The 18,548-nt window shown below is 42.1% G+C and overlaps 4 protein-coding genes across 7 annotated transcripts; 2 read left to right on the top strand and 2 right to left on the bottom strand.

Moving 5' to 3' along the window:
- Window positions 1–148: 148 nt before the first annotated feature.
- Window positions 149–4,644, bottom strand: wdr82 (WD repeat domain 82). The gene is made up of 9 exons (XM_076110921.1): window positions 4,284–4,644; window positions 3,385–3,482; window positions 2,658–2,724; window positions 2,451–2,550; window positions 2,222–2,338; window positions 1,987–2,142; window positions 1,641–1,710; window positions 1,350–1,492; window positions 149–356 (listed from the first exon to the last, which is right to left on the bottom strand). The coding sequence occupies exons 1-9, from the start codon at window positions 4,442–4,444 to the stop codon at window positions 327–329; spliced, it is 942 nt and encodes a 313-aa protein (XP_075967036.1). The 5' UTR covers window positions 4,445–4,644; the 3' UTR covers window positions 149–326.
- Window positions 4,645–4,723: 79 nt separating this feature from the next.
- glyctk (glycerate kinase) lies at window positions 4,724–8,556 on the top strand. The gene is made up of 5 exons (XM_076110914.1): window positions 4,724–4,957; window positions 6,626–7,012; window positions 7,087–7,238; window positions 7,327–7,502; window positions 7,598–8,556. Exons 2-5 carry the CDS (start codon window positions 6,657–6,659, stop codon window positions 8,483–8,485), a joined length of 1,572 nt encoding a protein of 523 aa, XP_075967029.1. The 5' UTR covers window positions 4,724–4,957; window positions 6,626–6,656; the 3' UTR covers window positions 8,486–8,556.
- On the bottom strand, window positions 5,457–12,483 carry tcta (T cell leukemia translocation altered). 3 transcript variants are annotated; one of them, XR_012959285.1, is made up of 4 exons: window positions 10,882–12,478; window positions 10,737–10,788; window positions 10,294–10,407; window positions 5,457–8,294 (listed from the first exon to the last, which is right to left on the bottom strand). XR_012959285.1 is itself a non-coding variant. In XM_076110925.1 (4 exons), the coding sequence occupies exons 1-3, from the start codon at window positions 11,090–11,092 to the stop codon at window positions 10,365–10,367; spliced, it is 306 nt and encodes a 101-aa protein (XP_075967040.1). In that variant the 5' UTR covers window positions 11,093–12,483; the 3' UTR covers window positions 5,457–8,294; window positions 10,330–10,364. The 3 variants fall into 3 exon arrangements, 2 of the variants coding, with proteins under 2 accessions (XP_075967040.1, XP_075967039.1); XM_076110925.1 differs by having other exon boundaries at window positions 10,330–10,407; window positions 10,882–12,483; XM_076110924.1 differs by lacking the exon at window positions 5,457–8,294 and having other exon boundaries at window positions 8,787–10,407; window positions 10,882–12,476.
- Window positions 11,391–17,678, top strand: mon1bb (MON1 secretory trafficking family member Bb). 2 transcript variants are annotated; one of them, XM_076110912.1, is made up of 7 exons: window positions 11,391–11,615; window positions 12,128–12,206; window positions 12,789–12,883; window positions 12,977–13,555; window positions 13,837–14,629; window positions 15,354–15,501; window positions 16,101–17,678. In XM_076110912.1, exons 3-7 carry the CDS (start codon window positions 12,805–12,807, stop codon window positions 16,326–16,328), a joined length of 1,827 nt encoding a protein of 608 aa, XP_075967027.1. In that variant the 5' UTR covers window positions 11,391–11,615; window positions 12,128–12,206; window positions 12,789–12,804; the 3' UTR covers window positions 16,329–17,678. The 2 variants fall into 2 exon arrangements, with proteins under 2 accessions (XP_075967027.1, XP_075967026.1); XM_076110911.1 differs by lacking the exon at window positions 11,391–11,615 and having other exon boundaries at window positions 11,643–12,206.
- The last annotated feature ends 870 nt before the right edge of the window (window positions 17,679–18,548 follow it).

Genomic DNA, 18,548 nt, shown 5'->3' on the forward strand with positions numbered 1-18,548 from the left:
AAACCGATACCACTGTGATTTAGGACAAGAATAAGTAGGTTTGGATTCATTCATTAAAAGAATCTGTGGTTGAATCAGATAAATATGACTTGTGTAACACACATGTACACACATCACAACACAATAATAAATTGACAAAACCAACGTCTTACCAAGAGACAATTTAATGTTAAATAGAAATATAAAAAAAAGAACAATAGACAAATGATCTATTTCTGCACACTACTTATTTACAATTAGAATTTAATAATAACGCTTCCTGTGAAATTTACACCCAGCTGCTCACTTTGGCCTCCAACAGAAGCTTCGCCTGCATTGTGTTGTCGTCAGTCATCGATGGTCGGGAGCCAGAACGCCTGAAAAACAAGAAAGCATTCAAAATGTTTCGTCACATTTGAACCATTTTGTAACTGCTGGTGCTTTTGTGCGCTCCACAGAGGTGACGTTTCACACTTGAAGTATCTAAGTAATCGAATTTACTTTTACGTTGTCGTGCGCACATTTGGATATAAGAATCTCTAAATCTCTTTTCCTGTTTGCCGACAGCGGGGAAATAATTGAAAGCTGAGCTGAATGACATGAAAAGCTCACATTCACTCAGAGTTGTGTCCCGTGTGCACAGTTTCAGATGCTCCTCGCTGTGGGCACCAAGAGTGTTACTAAAAACACAATAATAAAAGTGTAATAATGTGACTAAGAAGATTGTTACTGTGAAATGCTCCATTCAGTGACATCACAGCAACATGTTATGAACACTTAATTCTCATAACAACTTAAACCACTATTGATGCGTCTCACAGCACCACCTAGTTGGACGCGGATGTACTGCCAAAGGGTTAGATTCAATTTAAAATATATTCTTAGGTCATTTACAAAGCTAGTTATTTTTATATCTAAATGTGCTCAATAAAAAAAAAGCATAGTAATACATAATTTTGTTGACCAGCTACGTTTGAATACCGCCACGCTAATCACAACACATCATCACGAGGAGACAAGCATGCAGCGACACAAAATGGATCTTAAAAAAATAAAAAAATAAAAAAGTGAGACGTGATAAGTGAGGAAATATGACCCTGAATAAACCCTTCATTTTAGATTCACATCGTCCGGCAGTGAAGCACAATATGTATTTTTTGCCATTACAGCTGAAAGGAGCAATGTTTTCTGTCATGTTTTGTTTTTCTCTCTCATGTATTCGGGAAGCTGGTCCTCAGAATGTTTTAACAATCAAAAGTGAGCCCTAAGATACAAAAGACTCGAGACCCCCTTGTGTTTAACTACTTAATGCAGCTTCAAAAGGGATCATGAAGGAATCTACTCGAGCGACGCTTCTTGTCCACACTCACCATGTTGGAGCAGGCACTTGCAAACGTCATGAACTTGGGGTTGAACTGCAGGCAGCTTATCGGTCCCGTGTGCTTCCCGTCTAATAACGCCACCTTCATGCCGTTCTCTGCATTCCACACGTGGATCTTTCCGTCCTCAGAGCCTGACACATATACGGACAAAACAAACGTTTCATGACAACATTAGTTTGTTAGAACTAAAAATACAATTACTTGGGGCTTTTAATGATTGTGATAAAACTCCTTCCGTGAAATAATAAATGAATCTAATTCCAACACTGAGAAACTCACCGATCATAACAAACTGTGAATCCGGAGTGAATGACGCCTCCAGGTTTACACATTTACTGTTGTTGTAGCCCTGTGGGTTAAAAACAGCAGCCACGAGCAAGGATTTTGGGCACATTAGTACGGCAAGAGAGAACAATTTACTGGGAGTTATCAGATACTCATCATTTTAAAAAAAACAAAAAAACCATTAATGTCAACTCAATCAATAGCGTCACCGTTGTAATGCGTCATTGAACCGGTGGGATTTAACCGAGTCAGGGTTCTCCAAACATTTGTCATTTTCACTGACGCACTGTCCTAACTGTGTGATTTAGATGTGACGTCTGTCTTTGTTGTCATCTCTTACCCCAAAGGAATGCAGCACAGCACCCTTAAAAGCATCTAAGACACGAAGGGCTCCGCCATTTGTAGAAAGAAGAATGAGTTTTCCGTCATTGCTAAACTTGAGTCCTGTCCACTCGCACGTCCGGTCGTACTGAAGCTTGAAGGTGGCGAAAGGACCCTGTTGACAAGAGGCGTCGTGAATATCTTGCTCCCATTAAATTAAAGCTATCAAATTTTACTTTTCCTATCAAACTTACCTTGTCAAACGACCGCAGGTCATAAAGTTTAACCATCTCTGAATTTATTCCTGCAGCAAAGATTAAACCCTCTGGATCAAAGGAGCACACTGGCTTCCCCTGCAGGTGCATCAAACCCTAATGACCGATGACAAGAGACGGTCAAAATCAGCTTTTTTTTTTCAATTTCACATTTCATATTAGTGCAACAACAGTGGCTTCTCACCCAAATTACAAAAAACAGACTCACCTGACAGTTAGGTGACCGCAAATCCCAAAGTCTGATCGTTTTATCTGATGAGCCAGAAATAAACATGTCGTCCACAGGAGACATGGAGAGAGACGTAACTCTGGTTACACACAAATAAAAAGAGGAAAACATGAGAACCGAGGAACTTCCAACTCAACACAACATCAAATCAAGGTTCACACAGACCAGCAGAAATGCAGTTCTCACCTTTTGTTATGGCCAGGAAAGTAGCGGATGTATTTGTTGTCATGAAGAGAAAGGTATCGGATAGTATCTTTAAGAAAAATAACACATAAACGGCATTACCGTGTCAGACATGAAACCTGACCAGCAGCAAGAAACAAGCCGGCATCCAAACACAAAGTTGATGACAGGCAGTTGTGATGAGGTGACTCGACCGTGGGCAAGGCAGTCAATTGTACAGTTAGCTCCTGTATGGGGCAGAATCACAGACCCTCAAACTGTACAAACAACTACCTCAGACCAAAGTGAGCAGTGTGCCCCGCAATCCAGCAGCGGTGCACAGGGGTCGTGTACGTCAACAGTCCACCACACTGTACCCTACAGCTCATAATGCAGAGAGAACTAACAAGTCAAGACGAGATCGTGTTTACAATTTAGACTATCCTACATATTGTGACATCATTTAAATGTGGTCTCCTCCTGCGTTACAGTGAAGCGATTCACTTCTCTGGGTGTATACGACAGCTCTAGCCAAGTGAAATGCACAACAACATCTCTACTTGTTTGGCCCTGTACCCATTATCAACGACCACGCATATCAGATATCACATTATGATTTTAGTAAAAACAAAAACATTGTGATATTTGATTCGTTGATGAGTTCCTAATTCTATCAACAGTATCATATTAGACACACAAACAAACGTATTCATGCTATGCTACATAAAAAAGCATCTGTGCCTCAACATACCATCGATTTTGTTGGAACTGTAGACCACCGTGTTTGCAGCGTGTGTGTACCGGATCAGATCCACTCCATACTTCTTGCTGTAGAGAGTCCTCTTAGGTCTGCCACAAATCATATGAGGTGAGAGAGGGGAAAAAAGAATATGCATTTAAATCATTGGATGATATTAATTGCCTTGTTATGATTACTTGCCATGTCACAACTAAAGTTAACACATCTGAGTTACAGCCTCATTGCACAGATACATTTCAATAAGGATAATCGTTTCCTTAATAATCTATTATTTACTTGGTTTACTAAATGTCAGAAAAAAACTAAAAACTACGCATTTTAAATTGCTGGGTTTGCTCACCCCAAACACTAAGATATTCAATTTACAGTTGCATAAAAAAAGAGAAAAAGCAGCAAATGTTCACATTCAAGAAGTTACAACCAGCAACAGTTTTAACTTTAATATTAGTGTAATATCAAAATGGTTGGCTTTTCTCTGCGCATTAACATTACCTCATTACTATTTATGTTGACATATTACTCAAACGTATTGATATTGACGAGCTAAGCCCAGATATCCAGCACTGAGAGGTTTATGTAAGAACTCAAACACAACAGTTACGAGCCTATTTGATTGTAACTCAAGTACAACTCACGTGACTTTAACTGATTGCGATCTACTTCTACCTGCGATGACTAACGTTACATATGCATATGACCGTTACTTACTACCGTATAACGTAAGACAATAGAAACTGAGTGATTTTTGCAGTTGTTTTCAAACTGCACGCACATACAAACACGTTACATCTCATTCATTCCTGAGCGCAGTGCAGCAGGCCTCGCTAGCTAGCATAGCAACTAGCTAACGTCAAAAACAACAGAGCAAAATGAACAAAACCCGCTCTTACTTTCCCTCTGTGCAGTCGTACAGGACTAAGGAATCGTCGTCGCTGCTAGAAATAATCGATTCTCCGTTTGAACTGAAATCGAAACAGTTAATTTTGTCTGAGTTTTCCCGGAACACCTTAGCTACTCTGAAGCTCCGCAGCACATTGTCCGTGAGCTTCATGGTGGCCTGTCTGTCTGAGGGGAAGCAGGCCCTCGTTCTACTTTAAATCAGATTACAAATGTCACTTAATTCAGATTCACGTATATGAACTACAATTGTGCCAGCAGTTGTTGTTTTTAAAGAAGTATAATTCAAAAACAGCGACGAAAGCCCGCCTGCGATACTTCTGATCCACGGGAGAGGGGGGAGGGAGGGAAAATCAAGCCCCGCCTCCTCGACCGCGGTGACGCGCAACTCATCGTTTGACACGCACGTTGGTCAGAAATAGCAGTTATCGCGATAGTTGAACAAGTGGGTCCGATGTCATAAACGACATTAAGGAATTAACAAAAACATACGGATCCTTGAAGTCACAAAATGTGATACTTTTATCCTGTACACACAAGTTATTGTCTGGTTGGATTCCGGAGCTCACAGGGGAGAGTCGTGGATAAAATAAATAAATAAAATAAACTTCTGCAGCTTCGTCTCAAGGAGGTGGTCTACAGAAGAGACACTCAGCTGTTATTCTGCGTAAGTATATCGAGGGACATGCAAAAAAACAGAGTCGTATGTGCATTTTGCACACACACTCGGCAAATATAAATTCTGAAATATGATCTCACTATCATATCATCTGCTAGACAATTTATCTTTCCCATCATACGTCAGCAGCCACCGCTCTGCTATTAAAAATCACTTGTATAATGTTGTCAACAGCTGTATGAGAGGTCAAGCGTGCGGACATTTGCTCGAATTGTGCAAAAGATCGACGGTGACCATGGTAATGTGCAAATTCGAGCTCATGGAAACAAAGCTTGGCACGTCACAACGGTTTTAAATAGAATCACTTCGGGGGAACGTTCGATTAAACTTTGGCAGCCATTTTGATCTTTTAACATTATTACTCACATAGACATACATGTGTAGCACAATAAAATAGAAGTAAATGTTAAGTGACTCTAAATATTAAAGTAATTTGACAAGTGTTAAAACACCAATGTGCTATTTCTTAGGAGCTGTGCTGATCTGATAATTTACAAAACAGTTTTTATTCTTCATCCTCAAAATAATCTGTTCTACGTGATGACATGTCACACTTATCTTTTGTTCTGTTGTTCTTCACTGAATAAGCATAAAAATATCAACTTTCCAACACTGTATGACCTGAAGTTCCATTGGGTCAGTACCAACATTTAACATCAAAATGAATTTGCTTGTCTACCTGCTATTTCTACAAAGGAGCAAAAAGGCAACTTTCAGCTCTCACAAACAACAGTGCACACTACATGCCTTTTCAAACGTTATGAACGCAGGTGTCTTCACAACTCAGAGAAAACAGGACTTGCAACCAGTGTGCACATGACTTCAATGTAAAGTAGTTTTTGGTTTTGTACCCTTTGAACTGTGCTGAAGCATGAATAGCTCCAAAGTCTGTCAGATAGGTTACTACTCTTTTTTTTGTTCCCCCAGTCCGGGGGAAAAAACAAAACAACGGACAAATGCACAGCAGTGTAATCAGTGATTGGATGTGTCCTGTGGAGCATTCAAGTCAATCATTACACACAGGGTACACAACTCTAGTCGGTCTCTGGTCAGATTTCTGCTACACTGCCTTACTGCTGAGCTGGAGGGCATAGAACAGGCTTCCACAGGCTTTATATTCCATTTGCAACCTTCACAGGTAGGCTACGTCATAAGATATAACAGCTATTATCTATGTACGGTTTTGGTTGTTTTAAACACAAAAGGTAGGCAATAGTCTGAACACTTTGTTTTTAGCCTTTACAAGTGAGCTAACAAGCAACACATGGACACATTATTCATTAAGTGAGTAGAATAGGAATACAACAGCATCACACACTAGTGTACTTCTTAAGTCTTTAGATTTAACCGGGCAAGATCAGAGCTATCAATCAGTCGGAGGACTGTACAGCTTATTAACCGGAAGTATAATACAGTGTTACAGTATAAGTATTGATTTCTTGGCCACAGAAATTTTTATTTATTACAATGCTGCAAATGTCACTGGCATTTTAATCTTCAATGCATCGTGCTAGTAATTCAATTTTTGCAATTACCTCACTGTGATATAGTTTTACTACAGTATTCACTACACCATGGTTGTATTCAATGTGGTCTTTTTTACATAACATGTTTTTGTGGAAACTGTCTGTATAAACTATGACTTAAATTTCTCAGGCAATTTCGGCTCAGACCCACTGAACTGTCCATGGCCCGTGTTCTTTCCCTGTTTCGGCCTCAGCCTTTTCTGGTCCACGTGGGCAGGAGAAAACCTATGTTGTGCAAAATGTCAATGGACTCGCGGGCATGCAAGGTGTTTGCAGCCGCGGTGGAAGCTGTGCAGCCAGACACGGTGGTCCGGCAGAGTATAGAGCGCAAAGAGGACTCGGTCATTATCAGTGGTCATAAATTCACACTCGAGCACAACCTGCACTTGGTTGGCTTTGGAAAAGCTGTACTGGGAATGGCTGCTGAGGCAGAGAGGATTATGGGGGATCATTTGGTGAAAGGAGTAATAAGCGTGCCACATGGGATTCAGCAGACATTACAGCAGCATGGAAAAAAGTATGTAAACAACTTAAAGTATTATACAAAAATAAGATTAAGCAGCATAATAACATTTCTCACTTCCATCACAGTCATCTCTTGTTAAAAGAAAACAGTCGCATCAGAGTGATGGAGGGAGCTAAACACAACTTGCCTGACATTGATGCCCAGAAGGCAGCTGAAGGGATCAAGCAGTTAGCCAGTGAACTGACGGAGAAAGACCTGCTACTTGTACTGATTTCAGGTAAAAAAAAATAAAAAATCATCTTTTATTTTTCTTCATACCTTTTTAAATGTAAATCTCTAATACAAGGTGGTGAAACTGTGTTTAGGTGGAGGCTCTGCGCTCTTACCTGCCCCCATCCCACCAGTCTCACTGCAAGAGAAACAGGATGTGACCCGCAAACTTGCAGGTGCTGGTGCCACAATTCAGGAGCTGAACACTGTGCGACGGGCCCTTTCTGTTTTAAAAGGTGGAGGTCTTGCGCATTGTGCTCACCCAGCCCAGGTAACATACTTTTCCTTAATTGGCTTTTTATTGCAGTGAGGAACTCATTCCAGCATTGTATTTTGAATATCACCCCTCAAATCACTCCTTCACAGGTGGTTTCACTGATATTGTCCGATGTAATTGGGGACCCCCTGGACTTGATAGCCAGTGGCCCCACCGTGTGGAGTGAGGTGTGGCCTGAAGAAGTTTTGTCAGTCCTTGAACGTTACAAGCTGCTGAACTGCCTACCAGCCTCAGTAAAGGAAGTTCTTGGAAAACCAATGCCGAAGTGGAGGGAGAATAAAGGGGAATCTAATACATCAGGACGTGTTCTCAATACTGTGATTGGCTCCAACAGCGTTGCCCTCAAATGGGCAGGTCGCCGTGCTCGGGAGTTAGGTTTCCGCCCTGTCGTGCTGGCACCGGGAGTGTGTGGCGATGTGAGGTCAGTCTCCCGACTATACGGCCTCCTGGCTCGCTTTGCCTGTTCTCGAGAGGAACCTCCTCCAGAGATTGCGGCTGAGCTGCTGAGACTGGGGCCTGAAGTAGGCGTGCAGAGCTGGGACCTCTGCCGCACCATGCAGGTCTTGGGTGAAGGGCGTACGGAAGGATGGGGTTCCACGTGTCTGTTAGCTGGAGGTGAGCCCACCGTGGCGCTGACGGGCAAGGGTCGAGGTGGTCGAAACCAGGAGCTGGCTCTGCGAGTGGGACTGGAGCTGAGAGACCTGAAGCTTCCGCCTAATGGTCCCGTGTTCCTCAGTGGTGGAACCGATGGTCAGGATGGACCCACTGAGGCAGCAGGGGCCATCACTGATGGGGGGTTATATGAAGAGGCACAAGCACAGGGGCTGGACGTCAACAACTTCCTTACCAACAATGATTCTTACACTTTTTTTACCTGTCTTTCTGCTGGGCAGCGCTTACTTCTACCTGGCCTAACCTGCACCAATGTGATGGATGTGCACATGCTACTTATTCCACCCATCCCCGTTAACATATAAAACGCATGTAAAATAAAATGATCTTGGTCCAGCAGATCTGGATAAATAAATGCATTAATGGGTCTATTTGACTTGGTTTTGTAGTACCTGTTTTTTTCTTCGACTATCTATTTGGAAGCACGACTGGTATTGTTAGATTAAATTCTAACAACCACAAAGAAAAGATAGGAAAAAAAAGTCACAAGTATTGTTATCAGCTTTAAAAGTTTAGAAATAGTGATTTTACTGATAATCTTTTCTAAATCACTGAAAAATATTTTTACAAACCAGCGCTTGCAATTAGAGGCATTAAAAACATCAGTAGTTTCAAACACAGCAAATTTAATATCAATCAAGCTATTTACACAAAACATGTATTATCTTTGCTGCTGGTCTCTGATTTTGTGGTTTATTTCAGGACTATGTATATCAGAACATTTCAGAAAATGCACACTAGTACATTGTCTTGTACTACTAACTTGTCTTTGCCATTATAATTGTTGTAACTTGTCAGATACAATTCATAATAATTAAATGCCCCTTTGACTTATTCATATTTTATTATTTTTGATTTTATTTGACTATTAACTACGCTTTCGACACATTAACAGAAAAACTAGTATCAAAATGAAACAAATTGAAGAGCACAAATATGTAAAAATGATTAACCCCCAAGTAAAAAGGCACCTTTAGCAGAAATTACAGCTTTGAATCTACCCAATATGTATAGGTTGGTTTTAGCTTTGCAAATCTGAATATTGCATCCCCCCCCCCCCCCCCTTGTGGCATTAACTTTACCCTCCATCATCAAAAGCCACTAGGTCCTGCTGCACAGCTTCATGGTGGGTTACTGGTAATTTGTGCTACAGCTCAGATCTCATGCAAGTTTTCCCCCCCGTAGATGTAAAGTGAGACAAATGTTTGTACTGTGTCGCAACAACAACAGTGACAGTGCTAACTGCACCACAGTGCCTCCCTCATTAATATGCCGTGCAATTATTTTGTATCATTTTCCTAATTTTTACTTTGTTACAGATTTCCTAAGGATGTTGCTTTGTTTTCATGGTGTAGTTTTTGCCAAGAAGTTGATTAACCAGCTGATAGTTTTCAGATAGATATTGTTCCATCATCTGTCACACCTTGATTACACACAGGTGATTTTCATTCAAAGTGTGCTCTTCAAGTGTGTCATAAACAGGGTGAATTTGCTAGTGTAGGTTTATTTAAACCTAATTTTGATCAAATTCGGAGGGATTTGTTTTCACTTCGACACAAAACTTCACTGTGAGAAAAGCTAGAAAAAAATCCAAGGGCCAGAGAGGGTGAACACTCAAATCAGGCCCAATATATCTATCTATCTATATCTCCCATTAAGCTCACACAATGCTCCTTGCATGTTATGAGAAACCCGGTGGTTAACATGTCATGCAAAAATCATTGAAGATGTAAACCTGCTTTTTTTGGCTCTGTATTCCAACAGACTTGAAGCATACAGTCTATTGTTCCTTCCATACATCATTCAGATCAAGTATTTTGCTCACGGTCAGAATGGAAAATGTTATGTCTGCTTACTCCGCTATGATCACAGCACCCTTAATTTACACACAAACCCATCAACATTTGTAGAACGGTGTATAAATATACAAGCAGATCAATTTAAGTATTCAGAGTAAGGTTCTTCTTCCAATGTTGACAAGCCAAAATAAATATCTCACAGCACTATGTGGTTGATACAGTGAATCAGTGTGACACAGCTGGTTTGCATAACAGATGTTTTTCTATGCATTTGCCAGAGTGCATCCATGAATGCACTGAACAAGCTTTATTACCAGCGAACTGTCTCATCACTAGAGTCCGGCTCTCACTTGGATAAAGTCAAAAGTCCAACACCATTGTCCTGTTAATCTCGATGAGTCTTCGGGGCATCTCCTGCTTTGCTTTCCCTGCAAGAACACAATGTCATTACTAACAAAACTATTTTAAAAAGCAGTAACTGTAATAGAATTTAAGTGCGACAAAACAGCCACAACGCTAGTATACACTTTTTGTACCCCACCACCATCAGTGATATGTTGGCAATACATGCTGCGGCTTCAGTTGACAGAACATAATTACACTGGATCCATTCAACTAGAAGCAGTCTCCCTTCACCATTGGATGCTCACTCAATCAGAAGAAATGCTCGGCAAAGATCCTAAAACCAGCTTTGCACCAGACTGTGTGAGGAGGATAATCTACCTGTTTGAAGCGACACGGACGATCAGAAACCTACCATCCACTCAGGTGGGGTGCTGTGTCAGGTGTGCCTCCGTTCTGTCCAGTCCCTGAACATGAACACCAACAGAGATGAGGCCAACGTGGCTAGCACTAGTTTAGCTTAGCAAGTTGATGTAGAGATAGGGTCGAAGAAAACTCACCTTGTCGATAATACATATCGTTGACTGTATTCCCGTAGATTTTCCATGCAAAGTGAATTGCGACAAGACTTAAAATTAACCAGCCGAGTAATATTTTGAATATGGAAACTCTCATATCGTTGGCGAGCCAGTCGTCAACAAATTCGGATAGGAACGACAGGCAGCTGTCACCGATGCGGGACAAAAACTCAAAATCCCACGGTTCCGCCATAGTGCCCGGCTGTTCGGCTTAAGTTACGTGAAATCAGTATGGTAAACTCCTCATCCGACGGATAACTGTAAGAACATCGCTTTGCCTATGTAACGTTAGCGTACGACATCCAGAAATGAGAACATCGTCATCTTTACCGTTACGATGTTTGTATGGCGAGGGTTGAGGAATCGGAAATGACGTAGGTTGCGTAGAGCAGCCCCGCACCGGTAAACAACATCCTTCAAAGAAATAGTGTTATCTTATATTTCTTCTTTAGCTAGACTGCACATCTTATTATGTCTACACTAAATTACTTATGTGCCCAAGGGTTGGATCTCCAGTAGTATTTTATAATATTTACAATACTGTCTACCAGGAATGAACGGTCCGGAGAGAAGTTTAAACCTTCAACTGGCCTGAAAATATCGTATTTAAACGTCAGTGTGGCCTAAAGCAAACATTTGATCTCAACGGACACACAGGGCACTTATGTCAGACGACAAAAATAACACTACAGATCCAACACGCTTCAGGAGAAGAGGTAAAATAACGTATTGTCTTTCTTCCTAAGATTTCACTGCGGTTAGCTCAGCAGACACTCGGATCTCCGTGGTCAACCCAGCAGACACTTACATTTAAGATTTCCTTATGGAACACTATGAGCAGCGTACAAATGTGGCTAATTAGCTGCTGGCTACGTTAGCTGTCATATCAAAAACATCCCCTAATGTCTTCCCTGAAAAGGCATGTAGCCATCCCTGTTTTATAGTTGTATTGTTGAAAGCGATACAGTCCGTACATGTTTATTTCAAATCGTTGAAAGATCCTAAAACACTTTGTATATTTAGCTTATCCAGCTCAAATGTTACATCGCTATCTGGAATGTGACATGAGGAGGCGGGGCTAGCCGGTGCCACCGAGTAGAGTGATTGGTCAGTTTAGCCTGTCAGTACCACCGAGTAGACTGATTGGTCAGTTTAGCCTGTCAGTAGAGATTCCGGATGTCTGCTGTCGTAAGAGGAAAATTTGTTTTCTGCTTCTCATTCTTGACAGCTTGTTTGCTGCCGGGCTGCTGACGAAAGTTGATGTAGTGAATTAGATGTACAACCCTACGTTTCGACGGTACAAAATCGTAAGTGTTGTTCTTTGTCTTTATCTGTTTAATTTTAGCTGACCACGATTGCTTGCAAAGCTCACTGATAAGTCGAGGCCATGAAATTGATCTCTGTGTGTGTGTCGCTTGCTAGCAGTCAATGTTAGCCATGTAACTACAGCCAGCATTTACTGAGTTGCATCGGAATTCACAGTCAAATATTTATCAGAGTAAAAAAAAGTAGGCTTTCTTAACGTGAGCAAGTTGGCAGAGAAGCCCACATTACAAGCAAGTTAAGCTATTAGAAACATTAGTTCCGGCGGTCAAATACTTTCGTCTCTGCGTCCAGGCGACTGTCGTTTGTCTGCAGTATAACATGAGCCAGACTGCTGGAGGTTGTAATCAGTGTTAAATTCCAGAGTCTGGTATCTTGGAGTTGTAATTCTCTGTAACCAGTTTTCTCTTGTACTCATGTGACGTGACCACTGGTCCAGTATGAGTGCTCCTATTCATATGATAATGTGATGCATGCAAGGTTCAACTTCGACCACCGAAGCACATTGGGTATACAGCTGATTATTCTGAATTATTTGGTTGAGGTGTGTGTTTTTTAATCTGTAGAGACTGGGATGTTATCATGGAGAGAGTCAATCATCAAGAAGGAGAGGCACAGGGAGTGAAGATTTGTGATCCACCCTGTGAGAGCAATCCACCTGGTAAATGATTTAATCTTTCATTAAATCTCTTAATTAGCTTACATCTTACTCTTTATCATTCATGTCATAATTACATTTTTGTTATAATTTCAGCTGACACCTTGGCGACTTCTCTCTCCCTCTTGGGGAATCACATGTTTCCTCATCCGGTGGAGAGAAACAACAGTACCACTGTTGACAAACAGGAGCCTTCAAACCCAATCCTGTCAGATGTGACGGCAGAGGAGAAAGGTGTGGACGCAGAGCCACAATCTAACCAGGTAACAAAGCTAGAGACTGAGGAGGCAGAAATCTCTGAGTGTCAGAACAATGACGAAGGAACCGAGGATGCCGCCACTGACAATGACCGCAGCGACTCTGGGGAGTTTGTCGCTGCAATGCTGGCTAAGGCCAAGCTGGAGGAGCAAGGAATAGGTGTGAAGGGAAGGTCATCTCCCTTGTTGGAGGCCGGCATCCAGGAATCTCCCGCTTTTATGTCTCATCGTGACGAGGATGTGACGGCTGAAAGCTGGCGGCAGCACAGGAAGCATGTTTTTGTGTTGAGTGAAGCAGGCAAACCCATCTACTCCCGATATGGCAGCGAAGAGGCTCTTTCATCTACAATGGGAGTCATGATGGCGCTGGTTTCCTTCGTTCAAAGTGGAGATAATATCATCCGCTCAGTCTATTCAGGTGAGAGCATTCTTGGGATTTGTTTTCCCCCACATAACTTTTGTAACATTATTGTAAATGTAATTGCATAAATGAGAGCAAGTGAAGACATTTCGCAGAGGATTGTGTAATGTGTAGGAGCAGCCAGTGAATGTGGCCGCGTTAGTTATTACCAACTGACAAAAAGTCCAATATTTTTGAGTGCAGAGCTGTTGATCACTAGGGGCATTGTTAGTAGACATTCAATATTACTTCCAGTATTATCCTTAATGTTTTCTGATGTCTTTTCTTCCTTCCATCAGCGGAGCACACCGTGGTGTTTTTACAGAAAGGGCCCCTAGTGCTGGTGTGTGTCTCCAATAGTCGTCAGACTGAGCAGCAGCTCCGTGGAGAGCTCCTCTATGTGTACTACCAGATCATCAGCATGCTCACCCAGGCCAGCATCTCCCGAATCTTTGAACACAAGAAAAACTACGACCTGAGGAGACTCCTGGCGGGCTCAGAGAAGATCCTGGACGGTCTTCTCGACCTGGTGGATTCTGACCCCAGTTTCCTGCTTGCAGCAGTACACTGCTTGCCCTTAGCCTCCTCTCTCAGGGACTCTCTCAGCCAGATCCTGCTGAAAGCAATCACCCCCAATCTGGTTTTCTCCATCCTCATTGCCAACAACCAGCTGCTCACCATCGTCCAAGAAAAGACGGTCATCGAGGACGCCAGGCTGGAGCCCGCTGACGTCCACCTCCTGCTCAACCTGATCGGCGCTTCCTCTGCCTTTCAGGCCGGGGAGATCTGGACTCCCATCTGCCTCCCCCTCTTTAATCCTGACTGTTACTTTTATGCATACATTTCTTACCTGGACCCTCCAGAATGCACTGTTTGCTTGCTGCTGCTCTCGACAGACAAGGAGGCGTTCTACGCCGTGGCCGAGTGCAAGAGGAAGATAGAGGAGGCCATGACGGCTCAGAACTCCCTGAGCCTCATCGCCAAAGTCCAGTCGTACAGCGTGAGCCAGGTGGGCGTCTCAGACCTCAGACACTTCATGTACAAGCCCTTTGATGTGCCAGACAACTACCGCCAGCTAACTCAGTTCACCAGGTGTGTGTTTGTGTGTGTCTGTTATTCTCTGTGCAACTACAGCAGGGACATTTTAGCCTAACCTGGTGCTTTATGTTTAAAAAAAGGAGAAAAGTCATTCAATTTGTGCTTTTGTAAAACATAACACAAATTGCACTGCACGTAGGCAAGTAAGACAGTGATACTTGTCATGTGTAATACCTCTTTTTGTTTTTATAAATGTGTCTGAGAGATAACATGTTCTTAGTCTCAAGAAGTGTAAATACCTTGTATAAGAGAAAGCATGAAAGCCCATTTCCTCTATTAGGAAAATACAGCTTAGTGTGGTTAGTGTTAAAAGATCAAAGTGCCCTGGTCAGAACACAGTGGGTTTTTAAATGAGCTTCCTGTTACAAGCGCACAGAGAAATAAAAATGATAAGAAATTCAAATTGCCTTCCAATAATCCTGGCAATTCACTCCACTTATCTCTCAATGAGCTGAACTAAAAGCATTCGCCAGCCGCCAATCGAAACCTTGAAAGTGAAATCATACAAATAATCACAGCCCTACACGTTAAATAATAACATTATTTACATGGCTCAGAATAAAGTTACAAAAAGACCGTTTTTGTTAGGCTGTGCATCTTTGTGTCATCAGTACACCATAGCCCTTGTGTTTTTGTATACCACTCTTATCTTTCTTTTATGTGGGAACTTTGTATGCCTTTCCTGTCTGTAACCTGTACAATGTGTTGTTGCATGCAGCCCAGAGATGGAGGCCCCATACAGCAGTGAAGAGGAAAAGATGAGGCTGCTGGACCTTTATCGTTATATGCACAGCCGCATCCACAGCACCTCAAGACCCCTCAAGCTCATCTACCACGTCGCTGAGAGGGAAACTCTGCTAGCCTGGGTATGTAGACACATGATCACTGTCACCGTATACAACTGGTTCTGAATACTGTCATGCCATTTATTCATTGCAATTAGTGAGCTTTAGCAGTGCAGGTATGTGGATCTTTTTACCTTTTGGACAGAGCAGAAGTAAAAACATGTCAAACGATTGGATGGGAGGAATCTGTAAAGTGAGTGGATGAGTGAAAATGTCCTGCATGAATACTGTACTGTAAAAACAAGACACAGAAACCAAACGCCACCACAACGCACTATTGGGGTCAGGGAGATCTGCAACCCAAGGATTTCTGCTGCTCAGGCTTTTCTGCATGGGGCACACTGGGCCCAGGTGTGTCCCATGACGCTGATTACTCTCCAATCAGGTGTGCAGCCCTGGAGCCACAGCAGAGGACCCACACAGAGGGTTAGGTGTCTGTAGCTTCATGTTAAACAAACAGATTTTAGAGTACCGATCTTCTCCTCTAACTCTCAGAAGAAGAAAAAAAGCAAATAAGAGTATTTCCCAAAGTGACAAACAATACTACTAATAATAATGTGCACACTGCCTGATTGTTTCAGTTTGCTAAAATAACACCTCTCTGTTCCTCTCTGCTGTAGGTCACGAGTAAGTTTGAGCTGTACACCTGCTTCAGTCCTCTGGTGACGAAGGCCTGCGCTATCACCGCTATCACTAAGCTTCTACGGTGGATTAAAAAGGAGGAGGACCGTCTGTTCATCAGATACCCCCAAAAGTATTCAACCACCCCGAACCCCAGCAAGAGCTCTCGAGGCGGGAAATCTGACCAGCAAGACTCCACGGAGAACGGCTTCTTATCTCTTCTATAGGACTCTCCTGGCGCTCGGCCTCACTCAACAATAGTTTGCACACTGGTTCCAAGATATTTTTGAACACCCCTTTTGACTCTTGTTGGACTTGACAGACATCGACTACTGGAATCTCTACAACACTACACAAGTTTTACACTATTTAAGAAGGAATGAACCCTTTCAAGCTCGTAGTATTCCTTTACCTTAACTAGAAAGCATGTCATTGGATCACTGCTTTCCATCAGAAACAATCGGGACAAAAAAACAGTGTCAGTACGTTTTTAAAATCGAACTGTGGTAGAAAATAATTGCAATGATATTTAATTGTATGTTTTTATATTATTTTATTACTGTAACAAGAAGGAAAATGTCCTCGCGCACAGTGAATGTATCGCACAGACAGTTCATTCCTATGCTATAACTATTCACGGCAGTAAGTTAAGATGAGTGAAATGAACTTAAGCTACCTTTCTCAGACTAGTTCTTTGATTTTCTTAGATGGATCAAGTGTTACAAAACAGGATATGCAAAGGATTTGGGCTCAACATGAACTGGAATAACAACAAACTGGAACTGCCAGAGCAGGGCTGGGCCGCCATGCGTCATACGTGGTGGTACATCCCTGTGACGGAACTTGAAAACGTGCTGTTTCACATCCCGCTGATGATTCTCCGTCACATTCAAATGATCAGGTTTCATTCATGTTACATTATGTGCAGAAAACAAGTCGGACATCCCAGCCTGGTTCACCTGATCACTTTACATGAGCGTCATTGTTCGTGCTTTCATTGTCATCTAGTGAAGCTAAGAAGACGCCACTGAGCTCACGCAGTGTTTATCTGCAGGTACTTCTCGTAGGTTGATCAGTCGACACTTGATGTAATGACTCCAGGCGACTCATCCTTTTGGATAATAGTTTTGTAATGATTGTCTATAAACGGTAGCCTCGTCCTTGTGTCCTTTGAGGAATTTCCTGTCAATTAAAGTCTTAAGAGTATGTCTATAGTATTATGAAATAAATCCCAGGTTGCACAAATCTACACTTCTGATTAGTTTAGAGATGTTGACGTGAATGAGCTTCATTTATAATTTACCAGAAATTGACAAATTAACTTTACAGAAAGAAATGCTTGATTTTCTGGGTCTGGCATTTCTGAAATATTTTCCTATGAGTTTCTTGGACTTAATTTGGTACTTATTATTATTAAAGGAAAAACAGGCAGTTGGTAGGCTGCCAGTTAATTGCTTGCATAACTTGAGTTTTTTTGTTTTTTTTTGGCATGGCAGGTGAGATGCAATTATGGGAAAAGTATTTAAAGGCGAGCATTCAGTTCAACAAATATGAAGAATAAAGTTTCCAACAGCTAATGAGTGAGTATTTACTTTGATTTCTGAGAAGTGATTATACTATAATCTGTACCATATTACAGTGTTCTTTTCCTGAAAACATCAAGAACGCTATTAGGAATTAAGGGACCCATAAAATCAAGCATTACCAAAACCATGATGTCTTTGTGTCATTCTGCTGTGTTCAACTTCAGGGGCTTGACGAGACCTGAAGGCCTCATCTGACCCTCTGTTACAGTAATTACCCAAAACGGTATGACCTAGTATTTGCCTTTTAACGGTCAACAAAGTGTTAATACCAGTGGTTAACTGAGAAGAGTTTCAAGATATGTTTAGAGTACAAGCTTTGACGTGTGACTAATACAATGTAGACACTTGGTAAATATAGTTTTATCTCTTTCAGTGACCTACTGTAACTCACAACACATTCAGGAACTTGCAGTGAGTTTCTTGGCGTTAGAAATCAGCAAGGCCAAGATCCTCCTTGTGGCACTGGCACCGCAGTGGCTAGTCTGTGGCAAGCGTCAGTCAGGTGTCAGGACTGTGGCACCGCACTGACTAGAAATGTGGCTCCGGCAGCTTCTTGACGGGTGCCGAACGAGTGCCGCTCGTTTGCCACTGTTGTGACACCTGACTGACGCTTGCCACTGTCGGTAGTCGCACTCGCTGTCTCTCACAGAAATGGGTCGAGCAGGTGACCGGTTGGGATGTGTATTGTTTAAGTATATTTAGTATGTCAGTGTGGGTGAAGCAGAGTGTGCACGTCTAACCCCAGTTGGGTACAGGTGCAGCACTAAAGCAGCATACAAACACTGGCTCTTCAAGGCTTTTGTCAGGCGAAGACCTTGAAATATTTTCCTAGAACTGTGGAAGAGCCTGTAGTGATGTGGG

Source organism: Anarhichas minor, unplaced genomic scaffold, assembly GCF_050575085.1.
Source record: "Anarhichas minor isolate MPS153535 unplaced genomic scaffold, ASM5057508v1 ptg000043l, whole genome shotgun sequence".
NCBI classification, from domain to species: Eukaryota; Metazoa; Chordata; class Actinopteri; order Perciformes; family Anarhichadidae; genus Anarhichas; species Anarhichas minor.

Bases quoted from the DNA above. Each gene is read 5' to 3' on its own strand.
- wdr82 (XM_076110921.1), bottom strand. From the start codon at position 4,444: ATGAAGCTCACGGACAATGTGCTGCGGAGCTTCAGAGTAGCTAAGGTG. The intron at 2,143-2,221 runs GTAAGTTTGATA...TCTTGTCAACAG, and splicing joins ACCTGCGGTCGTTTGACAAG to GGTCCTTTCGCCACCTTCAA. The intron at 357-1,349 runs GTGAGTGTGGAC...CTTGTTTTTCAG, and splicing joins CAAGTGCCTGCTCCAACATG to GCGTTCTGGCTCCCGACCAT.
- glyctk (XM_076110914.1), top strand. From the start codon at position 6,657: ATGGCCCGTGTTCTTTCCCTGTTTCGGCCTCAGCCTTTTCTGGTCCAC. The intron at 7,013-7,086 runs GTATGTAAACAA...CTTCCATCACAG, and splicing joins TTACAGCAGCATGGAAAAAA to TCATCTCTTGTTAAAAGAAA. The intron at 7,239-7,326 runs GTAAAAAAAAAT...AACTGTGTTTAG, and splicing joins GCTACTTGTACTGATTTCAG to GTGGAGGCTCTGCGCTCTTA.
- tcta (XM_076110925.1), bottom strand. From the start codon at position 11,092: ATGGCGGAACCGTGGGATTTTGAGTTTTTGTCCCGCATCGGTGACAGC. The intron at 10,789-10,881 runs GTGAGTTTTCTT...GTTCATGTTCAG, and splicing joins CGATATGTATTATCGACAAG to GGACTGGACAGAACGGAGGC. The intron at 10,408-10,736 runs GTAGGTTTCTGA...GTGTTCTTGCAG, and splicing joins GCACCCCACCTGAGTGGATG to GGAAAGCAAAGCAGGAGATG.
- mon1bb (XM_076110912.1), top strand. From the start codon at position 12,805: ATGGAGAGAGTCAATCATCAAGAAGGAGAGGCACAGGGAGTGAAGATT. The intron at 13,556-13,836 runs GTGAGAGCATTC...TCCTTCCATCAG, and splicing joins CATCCGCTCAGTCTATTCAG to CGGAGCACACCGTGGTGTTT. The intron at 15,502-16,100 runs GTATGTAGACAC...TCTCTGCTGTAG, and splicing joins GGGAAACTCTGCTAGCCTGG to GTCACGAGTAAGTTTGAGCT.